Genomic DNA, 15,902 nt, shown 5'->3' with positions numbered 1-15,902 from the left:
TGCAAACTTATATAGTCACAATGACTAAATTTTGGTCAGATGAATGCCAACAATTGTCAAACAAATACTTCTACATGGGAATTTTATTTTAATAATAGCCAACAACTACTGCACTATCCTAGACAAACCAGAATAATGGATATTAATTTATAACCACAAACCAACTTGTTTATTTATCGTAAACAGCTCAACATCCATGCGTCCCCAATCACAAGCAATTACGAAATACAAACCATATGGCTTTCTCTTAACTACCGAGATAATGGCAACATCAAACTAGAGAAATCTAATTAAAAAGAAATCTTTGGAAGGAAATTCGGCTACATTTTTTATATTTATCATCTCGTATGAAGAAACCCAACTTGGTATCATGCTATCACCTTCATCCTCCTCTCGACTCCATGCATTATGAGCTCGAACTTAAAAGCAGGCATCCAATAGGCAACAGCAGCAAAGGGCGGCCAGGCTGAATTAAAATAATAGAAAGAAAACAAATGAGTGAGACTTCGACGGTGGTGCGACTAATTATACTTTGGACGATGGTCAAGATAAGTTAATCTTAACAATAATTAATTAACGATATTTCTAAAAAAAATTTAATTAATTAACGAGACGAGAACGTAATATCGCGCTAAAGATAGGGGCATTTTGGGAACTACAGGAGCATTTTCCAAAGACTGGCAAACACGTCGCATCAACCGCCTCAGAAGGTGCCAAGTTGGTCGACCCGCGCGCACGATAGCATAGAAAGCACTACCACGGGCCAATCCGAACGACACTGCCCACGGCACACGGCACCGGGACCCGCTATCGTGCGCCGCCGGAGATCGGGTCGAGAGAGGCACCTTAGGGACATCGAGGAGCGAGACGGTGTTCCGCCATCATGAGCTGGCGTCCGCCAGGTCGCCGTGGAGGACATCTCCAACCTCCGATCTCGCGCGATCGATTTGGGGGAGAGAGAGAGAGAGAGAGAGAGAGATCATACCATCCCTCCATGAAGGAAGGCCCGGAGCTCTGCTGCCGCGGCGGCTGCTGGGCGTACGGCGGAGGGTACCCCTGCGGCGGGTAGGCCTGCGGTGGCGGATATCCCTGCGCATATCCCTGGGGTGGATAACCGGGAGGCGGATAAGCGTCCTTCCCGTATCCCTCCGATGGATAACCTATCCATCCAAGAACAAACAACTTGAGGCTATTACAACGAACCCTAGAATCCACCCCCTACCCCCCGCCCCCCACCAAAAAAAAAAAACACAACCCCTAGAATAGAACAAATAACAATAAGATCCACTACCTTGGGGCGGCGGGACGCCGACGGGGGGCTGCTGCTGGTTGTAGTAGCTCATGGTGTCCTCCTCGGCAAGAGATCTCCAGGCGACGAGGAATAGAATTAGAATAGTGGTGGTTGGGGGAGGATATGAAGTCTTATTATTGGAGAGGAATAAACTATTCTTGGTAGCGGAAAACGCGTGAATACCGTATACATGGCTTGGTATGGTATCGTAGACTCGTAGTGGGGTGGAATAAAATAAGAGTATGCATCAAGGCATGTAATACTTCTGGGCTAAGGAAGGAATAGGACTTCATCTTATTCTTCGGAAATTAAACGTTCAACTATATATCATATAATTATATGCTAGTCAATGTAATACTTACATGTAGTATTTCCTATTAGTAAATGGGATATATATATATATATATATATATATCTATTTTTAACTTTAAAGTTTTCTCGTGCATCATTTGCTTTGTTGAGGGCAACTGGGGAACTATCTGCACCTTAATGGATGGGCCAACTTTATTTGCATCTTTCTCTTCACCATCCATGTGGGCACCACTTATTAGTCATCTGGTGATAGAAGCAGGTTACCAACCACTAACATTTTTTTTTACTGCTAATGGATATTATTTTCTTTCTTTCTTTAAGGTTGTACTAAAGTAGAAAGAGAAGAAAAAAGAAACTATAAAAGTAAAAATTTAGTTCTTTACTCTTCTAAAATTACACTCTTATTAATTATAATAATTACTCACTTTCATCAAATACTTCCCAAGTTTATTCACTACTTATGGTTACAAAGTGTTAACTTGGCTTAGCCTCTTGGCGTTGGAAAATTAAAAGTGTGTGATAGTATGCTTCATGTAGATATGATGCATCTTTTGTTATGACAACATGGCACATGTTTTCTGGGAAGTCCACATGCATACAGTCACGTAATTATTATCAGTTGGAGGGAAAAAGGAAATAGTATTTAAAATAAAAGCTAAAGGAGCTACAATCACATGGGCAGCTGCAAAAAAAACATCTTTATTTGTAATATTTTTCCACACAAAAAAAAAAAAAAAAAAAAAAAGATTCTCTGGATTTAAGAGAGTAATACTCGTATAGTAGTAGTACCTAAAAAGGAACATGCGAAGAAAAATAATAACTGGACAACATTATTGAAGGTAGGTGAGAGTTATGCACCATTCAATGTTTACATATTAATGAATGAATATAATTAGGGATTGAACTAGGGAAGGTGCTTGGTTTGTTTCGGTGGCTAAGTTTAGTTGTCTTATTAGGAGGCATGACATGAAGGAATCATCCACGCAAAATATGATCCGGGGAATTCAACGAATCAAATTAAAAGCAATTCAAACATTCGAGAAGCTCCTAATAATGGGATATTATTATTGGAGATTGTCTTTTGACCCAACCAACTACTACTTTTCGTATTTGATCAGCTGAGGAAACTCTACTGTTAGGGTTGCGTGTGGCTCAAAGCCCTCAACACTTCAAAATGGCCAGATGAGTGGAACAAGAACGGGGTGACGTAGGTTAGAGTCCTTGGCGTATTGAGCCGAGTAGACGATGGGAAGAAGTTCAAGTCCATCGATGAAGTTGGATTAAGGAGAGAAGAATGGAAAAGGAGAGCAAAAGGAGACAAGAGAAAGGGAAAAAAAAAACGAGGAAGAAAAGAAGAGGTGAGATAATAAAAGAGAAGAACCACAAGGGAGACTAGGTTCTAGGAGGGGTGTGAAACAAGGGGCAAGAGACCAAGTTACCTTGAATCTGGACTAGCGGTGTGCACCCAAGCTTGATAGACCTACTTAAAGCAAGGAAGAAAGTTGTGCGATAGAAATGGATGACTAGGGTTGAGAGGGGTGTGGAGAGAGGAGTCCGAGATGAGAGAGATAACGAGAAGATCAAAAGACTAGCCTTACTCAATTCATCATTCCATACATTTTTCCTAAGATATAAGTCTTAAAAATTCTTTAAGTAACTAGAATAAGAAACAAATTAAGAATTATAATCAGCTTCAATCACTCTCTTAGATTAAATTACAGTATTATCGCAAATAGAGTCTGAATCTGAACAAATATGAATACCAACAACGTATCATGATGTCATCGATCCGATCGCTCTAGTTTTCATCTTTTTCAAAAATGTATGAATATTTATGGATTATTCTTCCACAATTGTATAAGCTGTAAATTCGTACAATTCAAGAACTCAGACCCTTGAATGTGAGGGGGGAAATACGACATCTTGGAACAAAATAACAAGCACATTTTTTGTAACATAACTGAATCCAACAATTAACAATAGAATTAGAGTTCATGGCAAATCATCGTTTGGGTTGTAACAAAATTGAATTCGGTTAAATATGAATAAATATTGGATTTATATCTATTTAATTTTGTCGGATTTAAACTTGAATCAAATTTTAAATGGATAGATAATTGCAATATCCATCTCCCCAATCCATATATTACTGGATCATGTCGGACTCAAATCAAAATAAAGTTTAATCAAATTTATATAATTCACGAATAACCACTGTACTATGAAATATAAAAATATATAATAATCTCGTTCGAAAGCAAGGATTCACAAATTTGGCACTCAATTATAATAGTTAAATAGCAAAAATTAGAGCACAATACATTAATCATCTCACCTAAAATGACACAAGCTAACATAAGAACTAGAATAATCCAAGGCTTCTATTTACATAATTTAAGTATTAGGTTGCATATCAATTGCCTACTGACATAAAACGCACACACATCCTATATATCTATCTGAGCTCCAACGAATATTCACTCCCAATCCGATTCAAATCCAGTTAGATCGAACATTCTGAATCCTACCCATTTATTATATAGATCAAAAAATTAAAATCCATCTTTGAATTAGTCCGATTAATAACGGATTCAGTATCAAATAATTTAAATCTAATTACATCCCTAGTCACCATAAATAAAGATGAAATATGCCCCAACCCCCGGTAACATTTTTTGGCTGACTCTTTGAATTTTACTATAACTAGGTTCAAATCATAAACTGATTTAACTTGTCTAAACCAATTATTAAATGATAACTGTTGTTGTGCGTTACCTCAGCCGGCCTAATTCGTATTTATAACTCATTTTATAATCCAAATAATTAATATAAATCGAAAAACACATCTTTATGATCTGTATAACCTGTTGAATAAATAGAATATATTTGTATTTAATATCCCAACCAATTTAATAAATTGATGAAGTTCTTGTGGTGCTTTGACACGAACCGGACCCAATTTCCAATAGTAAGTCAACTGTGGGCCTATCATTTGGGCCCAAATTGAGCAATGGTAGGCCCAAGAACGATACCATCAAATGGTCGCCTTTCCTAATTGTAATAATGCGAGGCCTAGTTGCCTATGTATATATCCACGTCAGCCAAGCCTAGCCATTGACCACTAAAAAGTTGAAGAAAAAAAAAAACAAAGAAGTGGCAGTAGCCCTCCAAAAGCACGTTACGAGTCATCATCAAATCAAGCCATCACTCACACGAGTCATCCATCGTCTTGATACTTTTTTTTTCAATTACTTTTTCCACATCCTCCAACGCAATCCCGACTCCTTTATCTCCAAGGCCAGGAGATTCCCCCATGTGGACCTAATCGTACGCTCCTCATTCCCCCCGACTAATAATTCCCACCCAGTAAACGACAATGAGCCTCCAAATCCATCACTTTTAATTGCCGTGCTGCAGTCACCAACATGTCACAAAGTTCGAACCCTTTCTTTTTTTCACCCCCTCCTCCTCCTTTATACACATCTATTTGCGCTATAATAAAAACATGCTAACACATCTGGAAAAAGAAATTAAACCCCTCTACATGTCGAAGTAGATGTTGAGTCTCTTTTTGGGTTGGGGCTTTATATTAACTCCCAATGCCGCCTTCGGCAATGCTCTGCAAGGCTGGCTTCCACTGACCTGGGCGTGGCGGTGCTCTGCTGCACTGGTTGTTGGCGTTGCTCCCCACTTCTTTCTCACGCTCTTCCATTGCTTCACCCTATTAATTAATGACGCTATTAATCAATATAGCCCCTAAAGAAGGAAGTAAATTACAAGTACGGTTCATAGTTTTATAGTTTTTTATACCGTCCCACGAGACCTCTCTGCTTGGAGAATCCGATCTCTCTCGCTCTCCTTGTGCTGCTTGACGACCAAACGGTTCACCTTAACGTGCTTCTTTGATGCGAACTCTTTCAGCACCTCTGATGAAATCTCAGCCGTACAATATATATATATATATTTTTAATTTTAGCAAAACGCAAGAGAATAAGATATGAAAAAAGGGAAGAGAAGAGAGAAGCTAAACGGACCTTCGAAGCTGACGAGGCGATAGACGTGGCCGATGAGGAGGGTGTCGTCCGGGCGGAGAAGCTTAAGATGCTTCACCGGGGCGTTGCTAGTAGGAGCATTGCTTCTGTTGTTGTTGTTGTTGTTGTTGTTGTTGTTGTTGCCGGAGGAGGAGGGGGCGGTGATGATAACAGCGACGTAGTGGCCGGGGTTGGCGGCCATGACGTGGCGGGCGCTTAGTGACCAGTATACCCTCTCGATCTTGCCTCCGGGGTGTTGGATCACCACCGTTGCTGCCTCCGCCGCTTGGCAATTCCCCATCTCTGTAAATTAAATGGATGGCTCAGATGATTGGTGAGGGAACTGCGACAGAGAGAAAGAGATCTCAGAAGGAGAGGAAATAGGATTTGTGGAGTGGTCTTATAATGGAGTTCGAAGGAATATTGTTTTAATTTTTATTTTTATTTTTATTTTTAGTAGTTTGGTACTACATTTCGATTACATGATGGATGGCTCACCAAAAGTCACTTTCAAGGTGCGCTATACAGAAAAGTCACTTTCAAGGGACCCATTTCGGGATACAAAATAAGGGCCAATGGAGCTAAAATGGGCTGACCCAAAATGGCCCAGTCTGCGCATTAAGGCCTGACTAATCCTACTACTTCCTCTTTATACGGGAACTTATTTACTTGCCTGTTTTGATTGGTTTTAACCCAATTCCTTAATCCATCACCTGGGTTCGTGAAAAAGTGGGAGTCTTATTCGAATATATGGATGGTTTGTAGACTAGCTGCCTTGGGCCGCATTGAGACCCAACGTGGTTCGTGGATTAATCGGTCCATATAAAAATAAGGCCCATAAAGCCCACAATAAGGTAAATAAAGAAAGGCCTATAAAGCCCACAATAGGATTAAAAAAAGAAAGGCCCATTAAGACTTGAAGGCAGGGGTAGCGTTCCTTTTGTTTCTATAGTACTAAAGAACATTTTATTCAACAGACTTTCTTTTGAGTTTTTGACCAATCTACTTCACTTCCCAAAATTTATTACTATTCTACTATAGCCGGAAAACTATTTAATATAATTTACAGTCACGTAAATTTTTATTAATGTAAATTGCTCTATTACAATAAAAATTTTGCCTAAGATATATTATTATATAAATTATTGCCTCAAAGCAATTTATTGAATCATTTTCATTTTTTTTGAAAATGTGGCACTTACGTAATAACAATTATAGTAGTTTTTTTTTTTTTAAATTATAGTAGTTTGGTAAATGATTGGGAGGAGACTACAGCAGGAAGGACAAAAATTAATCGAGAATATATAGTAGATAAGTTAAAACCTCCACTTTTTTTTCTTAATTTTTTACTCCACTATGAATTGCAGCAGTTACTCTAACAAGTGTCACATGATTGGATTCTGAATGGCTGCAGATAACTGTTCAGAGGTTTGAATAGTTGGATCGATTCTGTCTCTCTTATTCAATCTACAGGGAAGCCAGATACTATTTTACTGCATCAAGTGATTCCATGTTACTCATCATCCATTTATCTATATATGGATGAAGTATAGCTAGTATAATAATAATTGGGTTGGGCGGTGGTGCCAATGAATTCGATGCATGGAGTAGCAGATCTCGGAGAGTGAGATAATTGAATGGGGTTCACGAGAGTGATGGGGGAGGTGGGGGAGTCTAATGCTGAGTGCCAACCACTCTTGTCTGTGACCAATTTCTTGAATTGCTACTGTGGTTGAGGTGATCTGATGATAGTGGATACAGTACGTGTGTTTTGTATCAGAAGAACTGTGAGTCTTGATGGTTGATGATGATCCCCAAATCATTCTATGGTCATTGTACCTTGGAGGGCAGCTCCAAACAGCACAGCCAACTGTCCCTGTACCATCTTGTACCCAGACCCCAGTCCCAAGTTCATGACTCTTGCAAGAAATTAGTAGAAGACTACAAACAATCTACATTATAGCCTTAGAGAAGATACTGAATTCTCATGGTATCAGCGTAAAAGTTCTGAGAATAGCTTGAACTCATAGATCTTCTATCGAGTTATCTGGTGTCTTAACCACTGTGAAATCCTATCAAATCACTACAATTTGTAAACATTATTAATGAGTGTCAAAAGAAAGAAAAAAAAAGCCACGTCGAGATTAAAGCGTACGCCGGAGCAGAGACGAGGAAGGGTGGTGGTGGGCATGTCTGGTTGTAATGATATAATAGACAGAGGGTCTCCCAATGCTCAGCAGTAGAGGGTGAGGAGGTCCGAAGAGGTGGGGGTAGAAGGGCACAGAGGTTTGTTAATAACGTTTTGTCTCATCCTTGGGCTCTTTCCTATAAACCCCCAAAGCCCTTTAACTACTACTTGCCAGGCCTCACATGCTCCATCTGAAATATAAGGACCCACTTCACTCTCATACAGCCTGGGCTCTGGCTTTCTTGTCAAGTCTACTACTACTTCTATGCCCATCTCCTCTATACAAATGGGAAGGTTCTAATTATTGCCGATGATGCACTGTTACCTTGACCTCTCATATCTCTCTCTCTCTCTTCTTCTTCTCTTGCACTTGGGAGTCTCTCTTTGGCATTTGGTTCTCTGAAAGGGACGTAAAAGCTAGCTACCCTTTTCTTTTTAGAGGTATCAGAGGCAGGCAAAGATGAGCATTTCTACACAATAGGGTTATTGTGTCTTGGTGAAAAGAAGTACTATTGGACCTTGGACGCTTGTCTCGTGAGTTGGAAAATTGAGAACTTTGTCTCCTATATATGATGCACTCTGGTTGGTGGTGAATGAATCATAGGGTTGTCCACTTGGTTGGTTTCCAAAATATCTCGGGCAATTTCAATTGTATTTAAGTTTGGATGTTGATTTTGTTGACTTATTTTAATATAGTCAGTAGGAGCCATTTTACCCCTAGGTGGCTCTTTTAATGAGTCGGAACGAGAGAGACAGACTAACAAGCTAATTAAGCTTCTTTCCTAGCAGGAGTTAGATGTGGCATCTTCAATTTGACAGTTTGCTGATGCGGTGGCAACATGTGAGATCCTTCTTTGTCTACGAACTGAAGACATCTAAAACATTTAGGTTGAATGAGATTCCTGTATGCTGGTCAATGTTATGAATAAAATCAATCATGCTTCTTTGGTGGCGTACAATACATTGACTTACTCTAACTTAAATTTTAAAATTATAAAATTACAAATAGAGAAGCGAGCGAGTGTTTGCAAACTATGATAGGACCATAAACTATGGGTGTTGGGTAATATCTCTTTTCTCTTTTTAATTTTATTTTTTACAGGAACAATTTGGGGGAGAAACAAAACACGAGACACCTTTGACTTTGTGCTAATCTTCTCTCGTAATAATGTCCAAGAGAAGTGTACGCTCTAAAAATAGTAAGCGGACTATGCTCAATCTACATCTCTCTCTTCTCGTCGCTATAAATGCAAAGAATCCGCTGGACCACGACTCTAATGATTACAACGCCGTGGAGTCCAACTCAGAACTACGGCGTTTGATGTGATTGGACTTAAGAGGGGCAGCTTCGTAATTGCGCACAGAAAATGACGGGGGCTTTTTGAACGGAACGGCACGCGCCCTCCTGTCCCGTCACGTGCTTGGATGGCGGGAGATTTTGCAAGCACGACGAACGGCGACTTTCCCGGCCAGAATCGCGCGGCCAGTCGTACCATCCTCGTGATCTAAATGGCGACTCGGGAATTAGGAACCGTCCGATCTTTGAGAACGAAGGATCAAAGATCAGATCGGAGTTATTCCTACGCTATATTTGCAAGGCAAGGCAAGGCACTCCTGTAATAACCCCCGCCTTCCCAGGGCGTATATCCAGAGAAAGATCGCGTAACGATATCGAACAGCTGGGAGCACAATGGTATGTATATAAGCGCTTCGTGCAGCACGAAGATACACACAGACGCATCACCAAGCGGACGCGGCCGGCCGCTAGCAGAGGCGAGAAGTGGGCCCCGCCTGAAACGACTCTTTTTGATCCACGAGTCGCAGTACGATTGGCTCTTATTTAAAGCACGTCCACCTCGGGGGTGCGTTGCACTACTGGGAATAAGGAAGCAAAAGATTTGAGGGCCACAAAATCCCCATCTTACCCCTTGGGAAGACGAAGATTAAAAGCCAAACGAAATGGCTCCAGGTCTGGGGCCACCACACATGTATATGATTACGGCATATTACGAGTAATTACTGCCCAATGATAATAATAATAATACAACTCATCGTGATATAAGATTTATTATTATAAATAGAGACATGGTAACAAAAAGAGAACCAAAAGAACGGCCCATAGTTCGGAAGGCCCAGAGTCTATTCTTTCGTCCAAAAACTATATTTAATTCTTTAGAATTACTACTAAGGTGCGAGTGAGTTTAAGACACCCATGCGCTAATCTCTCTCTGGATCTTTACCATCGTCGCCTGTGTAATATATACTTGCTGTACAAGGGCTCTCGGCGAGCCGACGGCGTTTGATCGGCGGGGCCTCGGCGCGGATCGGCGGTACAGACGACTTCTGGGAGTCGCAGCTCACGCAAGCCGCCGCATCCAGGACGCCGACTGGGCTCTGCGGCGTCGGCGGCTCAAGGCCGGGCTTTTGCACTCCAGCCGATCGCGAAGGACACATGTCTATCAGAAACTGCTCCATTAGCTGGCGACACCCACTTACCACCTCCTGCCCTCCAAAATAACAAAAAGAAACAGAGTAAAATAACGTATTTACTGCAAACCACCACGAGAAAAAAAAAATGAACATTTTACTGTCAGAATGGGCCAACCAAAAGTTGAAGTGCGTCCCGTCACCGCTGGTGTGTGAACCAACTTACTCCAGTTTCACAATATTTATACCTTACTTAGTATTATTAAATTTTCTCGTACTATATGTTACAAGTTGTTGCCTTTCCTCCACACACGCAAAAAAAAAAAAAAGTTACAGGATGTTGTAGTAGCATTTATTACAAAGGGGAGGGCATTTTTCGGTGTACGGTAAAGCTACCGGAGGTGACAAAGGACGAGAGGAGTGAAAATTACCATGTTGACCCACTTGTCAAAGCAGTGCATTAAATCGCCGTTATCGACGGCCGAGGAATCGGCGATCTCATCCGCGGCGCATAGAACCGCCGCGGCCGCAATCTCCGATGGCCGATACCCCAAGAAATCCACAACTGCCGTATGTGCCGTATTTTTTTTTTTTTGTAAAAAAAGAAAAGAAAACCAAAGTAAATCCATAATTCTCTTTCAACAAAACTGCCCTTTTCCCCACCAAAAAAGTAATGGAGAAAAAGAAAAAATCGATACCACGGCGGGTGCTGAGTGCGAGGTCGGAGGCACGTGCGAGGAGTTCTGGGGCACGAGAGAAGTGGGGGAGGAAGTCGAAGGGGGAGGCGGCCCGCATCCGCCAGCGCAGCGCCGCCATGAGGAGCAGCTCCATGCGACGAACCGTGCGCGGCTCGAACACGTGGCGCGGCTCCAGGATCTGGAGGTCGACGAGCATCGGCACGTTCGTCTCCTCCATCTTCGCCGCCACCGACACGCACGCCACCGACAGCAGCTGCATCGGCCATCCCTTCTCCGCCGCCTTCACCGAAAAAATATTAAATAAATGAATAGATGACGGAGCAAACGATCGCCGTCGAGATGTGGAGAAATTGGTTTTACCGGAAGGGAGTGGAAGGAGAGGAAGCGGTCGAGGTAGCTGACGGAGAGGTACGCCGTCACGGGGCGGAAGCGGTAAAACTCGTTCACCTGGGTTTATCAATTAATCTATTAAAATGTCCAATAAATAAACGAAATAAGGGGGGGTTAATAGCAAAAAAGAGGGTACCTTGAGGATCCACTTGACGGCGTCGTGCCGGGAGGCGGCGTCGCGGAAGCGGGCGAGGTAGTCGGAGCGGGGCATGGCGTCGGACTCGGCGGCGAGGAGATCGGTCACGTGTCGGTCGGCTTCGGCGTCGCCCGTTTCGGGGAGGGAGAGGATCCACCCGTCATCCCCGTCGGCGGCGGAGGAGATGGAGTCGTGTGCCCAGGATGCCACGTCAGCGGCGTCCTCGGAGCAGAGGAAGAGGTCGGGAGTGAGGGCCATTGGAGGGAGAGGAAGAGGGGAAGGGTAATGGGATGGGTTTGGGCATGGAAAGATAGGTGGGAAGAGGAGAGAGAAGACCACTCTCTCTCTCTCTCTAGAGTCTCTCTCCCTCTATGTGCTTGTGTGCGCTTTAGGAACAGTGTGGGCTTTTTGACGACTGGGGCAGGAGAAAAAGAGAGGTTTTGCGTGGACCAAAGAGGAGAGAAGGCGTTTCTCGAGAGGGGAAACTTATTATTAATAGTATTCTTTTCAATTTTTTATGTTTTTAATAGGTATGGAAGGAAATGAGCTAATTGGGCATGTGGGTTTAATTAGAAGAGGACTGCCAGATGACCAGCTTCGTATGCCTCCACACTCGACGCCCTGAGAAAAAAGCTCATCTTTTTTCTTTTTAAGAAAAGAAGTCCTGGGCGTGAACTGTAAAATTGTTGAATCTAGGGGCGTTAAATGGCTTGCGAGTTTTTACGTTGGCTGGCTCGGTTGAGCAAGTTTTAATCCATCGGTCCGGTTCCACGAGGAAGCTTTCAAACATACGATTCAATTAAACAAGACTCCTTTCTATATCTTTTGCTTGATTTCTTACTTAATTTGTCACTGCTCGATTCTTGGATATTTCACTCGAGATAGAACTTGATGCAATTGCAATATACCGGACAAATTTATGTGTCATTTCTCAGTCATCGGCCTCCAAATAAATGATAAGCTGCGATGTAACTGATATAAGTGAGTCAGATTATTTGATGCACTGAGTGTCACGAGGAGCTCGTTTTCTCAAACAACACATTAGGCCGTTTCCCAAAACAAATATTACTTTGTCTTACTATATAGAGGTTACTCAATGTGAGCATGGTAGGAATTGGATAGACAAATAATCTCATTATTTTGCTAGTTTTAATACACCGGTGGAAAATATTTATCCAAGAGTTTTGCTTACGACTTGTTGATTTACCGTGGATATTCGACTACAAATATGTGCCCTCTAAGACGATGGTGCTAGTCCCTTGATCACCCTAATCCTGTTTAGTTTTGATGCACCGGAGCCTTTATAGGTCTTTTTTTTGTGTGTGTGTTAACTGGTCTAAGAAGATATATAGGGTTTGATTTGAGCTTCGAGCAAACCTTTTTCTTCTTTTCTCACTATCTACATGTAGACAACAGAATCTTAAGTGGACTCGAGATTCCTTGCTTTTGTGAATCTTGGAGGTCATGATTTACTCTATTATATTTTTTACGAGACATTGGTATTGATGCTTTATTCTATCTACAGTTCTTGCTTGTGTTAAATAGTTCTTATTCTTTCACTCCTTGTTTTATGTATTAGGCGGGACATTAATGAATTAATGAATTATTATAGCAAGTTTTCAACGCACCCAAAAAAAAAAGTGCATGGCTATGTGCAAATGTCACCCAAAATTGCACCCAGAGGAGGCCACGGAGAGGTACATATTAGACGGGACCTGTGCATATCTCACAGGAGGCAGGCAGCCATTATGCTTCACGAGACTTGGAATTTTCCATCAGTCACCACTGGTGGAAACCATAGAGTGCGTTTGAGAAAGGCCAAGATTTAGAGACATCTACGGGGTATCTGGTGGCCATTAATCGGCTCTCAGCGAGTGATCAATCCATCCATGAGTTGAGGGTTAATAAGTTTAAAATTATATTAACTGAGCTGCAAAAGTACCTCAACCGTGGATAATTTGTACATTCGCAATGGCAAAGTATCTGTTAAAATTCACTGCACTCTTCCTTTGATATCATATATTGTGCACAGCATAACACTTACTAGCTGTCGAAAGTATTCTCACAATAATAAATTCATCGCAGACAACTATACATACATATATAGATGTATTTTAATGTCCGCCCTATGATTCATTAGAGTGATTGAATCCATACTGATATAATCTAGTAAGTACCAATAGAAGGGCGTGCATTAAATCTTGGCAGATGCTGGAAGCTAAGTAATAATGTATTGGAGTCAATGGTTCATTAGATTCTTAACTACGATTTTGTACGACCAAATTTTATTATTAGTGATATGGGCATGTGGACTGTAGCGAATGAATCCTAATAACACATTGGTCTTGATATGGTGCAACCAAGGGAGTTAAGTTTTGAAATTTGGGTAATGATGTCAAAACCCCACACGGATTATGGCACAGATGAACTATGCATGCACACAACAAGAGAAGCAGCACCCTTCAATTCAACCAGCTCTTGCTGTTGTTGTTCGTGCTCCTTAGCTTTACAATGGGACACTTGATTCATTCACATGGTTGGCATTAAACAGACGTATTACTTGGTTAAATGCATGGGGCCATGGCAAAGAGAGAGCGCCATCAATGGGATCAGTCATCTTCCTATTGCTCCTTAGCCCTAACCAGCTTTGCTTACTGGTTTTGGATGGCACTATGGGTAGCTTCATAGTGAGAAAGATATCCAATGGAGAAATGGATTCTCTCGATCATCAGATATCATCTCCAGTATCTTCAATTCGAATCTTACAGCAGGAACAGGCCAGATCTTTTGGTGCATGTAGTGGGCCTTGATCAAAAGATGTAGATTATTTATGATAACAGTGGCAAAAGCATGATCATATATATGAGTGCTAAAGCTAGGGTACAATTTAGAGCGCATCGGTACCAAACGGGCCCAAGTGATCGGGCCATTTTGAGACTTATTAATACTCACTAAGTCACTATATATATATATATATATATTAAAGAACTTAGCATTACTCATCTGACACACAGCATATGGTCTCACCTAATTAATCAAGCCTTTAATTAGGACAAAAGCCCTACAATAAATTAAAGGGCCAGGACTTAAAATTACTGAAAGACAAACAACAAAGTCGCATTAATTTATTGAAATGGTCTGACTTGAAAGCCATCCACGTGAACATCGATATACAAAAAAATTTTAAAAATATATATACTACATAGGACATTTTTATTTACTTCAAATTTCTTCAGCATCAAATACAACTACAAATTGCTCAGAATTAATTTCTTTTATTAAACAACATAATTAATAATAATTCACCTCTCGTATTAGCTAGGACTTATTTTGACAGTTGACTCCCTGTAGATTCGAACATCAAATTTTGACTGAACGAGTTAGTACGTACACATACTGACATTATACGTTTGTTAAAAATAATGATCACCTCCTCTAGTTGCCAAATTCTCTTGCACCATTCTTGACCATGCCTGGACTGCACCAGATCCGAAACACTAGCTAGCATCCTTCCAAGTCTCTCCACCTTAGGTAGACTAATCCGGCGAGGTAGTGCGTATAAGCCCCTGCTATGACCAACACATGAAACAGCTGGTGGCTATGCCCAGCCAAGTCAAATTTCCCCGGCATCCACCTCTCCGGCACCCTCGTGGCGTAGATGATCACGCCGAGCCCGTAGAATAACCCCATTACCATCTCATACCCCGTCGTTAAGATCGCCTCCGGCCGATCCCCGAACACTATGACTTTGTGAATTATAGGCACTAACCCTGACAGACCCATGCATACGAATAGCCCGGCCCGGACCGACCGGAACTCGGGCGTCTCAAACACTGGGACGAGCGATACGAAGACGGCGGCTACGCCGAATACTGTGATGAAGCTTATGTAGAGATTGCGGTAGAAGGGATCACACATGAAGGAGTAGTAGACGAGAGGGTAGAAGGAGGTGACGATGAGGCCGGTGATGCCGCCGTAGTCAAGCCGGAGCATGACGTAGGAGGTGTGCTCGGAGTGGCAGGACAGGAGATGGCATGTGCTGCTCATTAGTAAACAGAACATAGCTCCACAAAGGTAGGCATAGAATGGCCACCTCGTAGTAGTAGTTGTTATCGATCGTGCCATGTCCAATTCAACGTTGCTGGTAGTAGTTGCATTGATGACTAGGGTTTGCAGTGCTTGTATTGCTATGTTTGGATTTGATACGTTCAATATATGCCATGGTGTCATAGATGGGGTATCACTCAAGTGCATGGGAACCATCATGGCAGTGCAAAGGGTCAAGGAGAGGAAGACGAGGAATCCAATCAAATGCCTGCAATTGTAAATGAACTATTAAATTATTTTCTTAAAAATAAACCGATAATAATTGAGATAGATGTATGGTATAATGGAAATAAATAAGCTTACGTCCAAATGTTAAGTGTCT

The 15,902-nt window shown here is 41.7% G+C and overlaps 4 protein-coding genes across 6 annotated transcripts; all 4 read right to left on the bottom strand.

Annotated features, from left to right (window-relative positions):
• Nucleotides 1-146: 146 nt before the first annotated feature.
• LOC140795478 (protein CYSTEINE-RICH TRANSMEMBRANE MODULE 13-like) lies at nucleotides 147-1,639 on the bottom strand. The gene is made up of 3 exons (XM_073148047.1): nucleotides 1,292-1,639; nucleotides 986-1,160; nucleotides 147-466 (listed from the first exon to the last, which is right to left on the bottom strand). Exons 1-3 carry the CDS (start codon nucleotides 1,341-1,343, stop codon nucleotides 421-423), a joined length of 273 nt encoding a protein of 90 aa, XP_073004148.1. The 5' UTR covers nucleotides 1,344-1,639; the 3' UTR covers nucleotides 147-420.
• A 3,341-nt stretch (nucleotides 1,640-4,980) lies between these two features.
• LOC140781420 (uncharacterized) lies at nucleotides 4,981-6,125 on the bottom strand. The gene is made up of 3 exons (XM_073127376.1): nucleotides 5,638-6,125; nucleotides 5,414-5,529; nucleotides 4,981-5,324 (listed from the first exon to the last, which is right to left on the bottom strand). The coding sequence occupies exons 1-3, from the start codon at nucleotides 5,933-5,935 to the stop codon at nucleotides 5,193-5,195; spliced, it is 546 nt and encodes a 181-aa protein (XP_072983477.1). The 5' UTR covers nucleotides 5,936-6,125; the 3' UTR covers nucleotides 4,981-5,192.
• Nucleotides 6,126-9,876: 3,751 nt separating this feature from the next.
• On the bottom strand, nucleotides 9,877-11,940 carry LOC140780310 (cyclin-D1-2-like). 3 transcript variants are annotated; one of them, XM_073125758.1, is made up of 5 exons: nucleotides 11,474-11,940; nucleotides 11,308-11,394; nucleotides 10,948-11,227; nucleotides 10,681-10,814; nucleotides 9,877-10,324 (listed from the first exon to the last, which is right to left on the bottom strand). In XM_073125758.1, the coding sequence occupies exons 1-5, from the start codon at nucleotides 11,729-11,731 to the stop codon at nucleotides 10,040-10,042; spliced, it is 1,044 nt and encodes a 347-aa protein (XP_072981859.1). In that variant the 5' UTR covers nucleotides 11,732-11,940; the 3' UTR covers nucleotides 9,877-10,039. The 3 variants fall into 3 exon arrangements, with proteins under 3 accessions (XP_072981859.1, XP_072981860.1, XP_072981861.1); XM_073125759.1 differs by having other exon boundaries at nucleotides 9,877-10,329; nucleotides 11,474-11,937; XM_073125760.1 differs by lacking the exon at nucleotides 10,681-10,814.
• A 3,034-nt stretch (nucleotides 11,941-14,974) lies between these two features.
• LOC140801737 (heptahelical transmembrane protein 4-like) lies at nucleotides 14,975-15,647 on the bottom strand. Its single transcript, XM_073157008.1, has one exon. It carries the CDS (start codon nucleotides 15,596-15,598, stop codon nucleotides 14,975-14,977), a length of 624 nt encoding a protein of 207 aa, XP_073013109.1. The 5' UTR covers nucleotides 15,599-15,647.
• Between the last annotated feature and the right edge of the window lie 255 nt (nucleotides 15,648-15,902).

Source organism: Typha latifolia, chromosome 1, assembly GCF_019914945.1.
Source record: "Typha latifolia isolate L0001 chromosome 1, TyphaL0001v2, whole genome shotgun sequence".
Taxonomy (NCBI): Eukaryota; Viridiplantae; Streptophyta; class Magnoliopsida; order Poales; family Typhaceae; genus Typha; species Typha latifolia.
This window is presented reverse-complemented; position numbering and strand designations above follow the sequence as displayed.

What these genes read in the sequence shown, in the direction of transcription:
- LOC140795478 (XM_073148047.1), bottom strand. Translation starts at nt 1,343, where the DNA reads ATGAGCTACTACAACCAGCAGCAGCCCCCCGTCGGCGTCCCGCCGCCC. An exon ending in CGGCGTCCCGCCGCCCCAAG is followed by an intron (nt 1,161 to 1,291) that starts GTAGTGGATCTT and finishes TTGGATGGATAG; the next exon opens with GTTATCCATCGGAGGGATAC. An exon ending in CCTTCCTTCATGGAGGGATG is followed by an intron (nt 467 to 985) that starts GTATGATCTCTC and finishes ATTTTAATTCAG; the next exon opens with CCTGGCCGCCCTTTGCTGCT.
- LOC140781420 (XM_073127376.1), bottom strand. Translation starts at nt 5,935, where the DNA reads ATGGGGAATTGCCAAGCGGCGGAGGCAGCAACGGTGGTGATCCAACAC. An exon ending in TCGCCTCGTCAGCTTCGAAG is followed by an intron (nt 5,530 to 5,637) that starts GTCCGTTTAGCT and finishes AGATTTCATCAG; the next exon opens with AGGTGCTGAAAGAGTTCGCA. An exon ending in CAGAGAGGTCTCGTGGGACG is followed by an intron (nt 5,325 to 5,413) that starts GTATAAAAAACT and finishes ATTAATTAATAG; the next exon opens with GGTGAAGCAATGGAAGAGCG.
- LOC140780310 (XM_073125758.1), bottom strand. Translation starts at nt 11,731, where the DNA reads ATGGCCCTCACTCCCGACCTCTTCCTCTGCTCCGAGGACGCCGCTGAC. An exon ending in CCGTCAAGTGGATCCTCAAG is followed by an intron (nt 11,395 to 11,473) that starts GTACCCTCTTTT and finishes TGATAAACCCAG; the next exon opens with GTGAACGAGTTTTACCGCTT. An exon ending in TTGACAAGTGGGTCAACATG is followed by an intron (nt 10,325 to 10,680) that starts GTAATTTTCACT and finishes TTTGGAGGGCAG; the next exon opens with GAGGTGGTAAGTGGGTGTCG.
- LOC140801737 (XM_073157008.1), bottom strand. Translation starts at nt 15,598, where the DNA reads ATGGCACGATCGATAACAACTACTACTACGAGGTGGCCATTCTATGCC.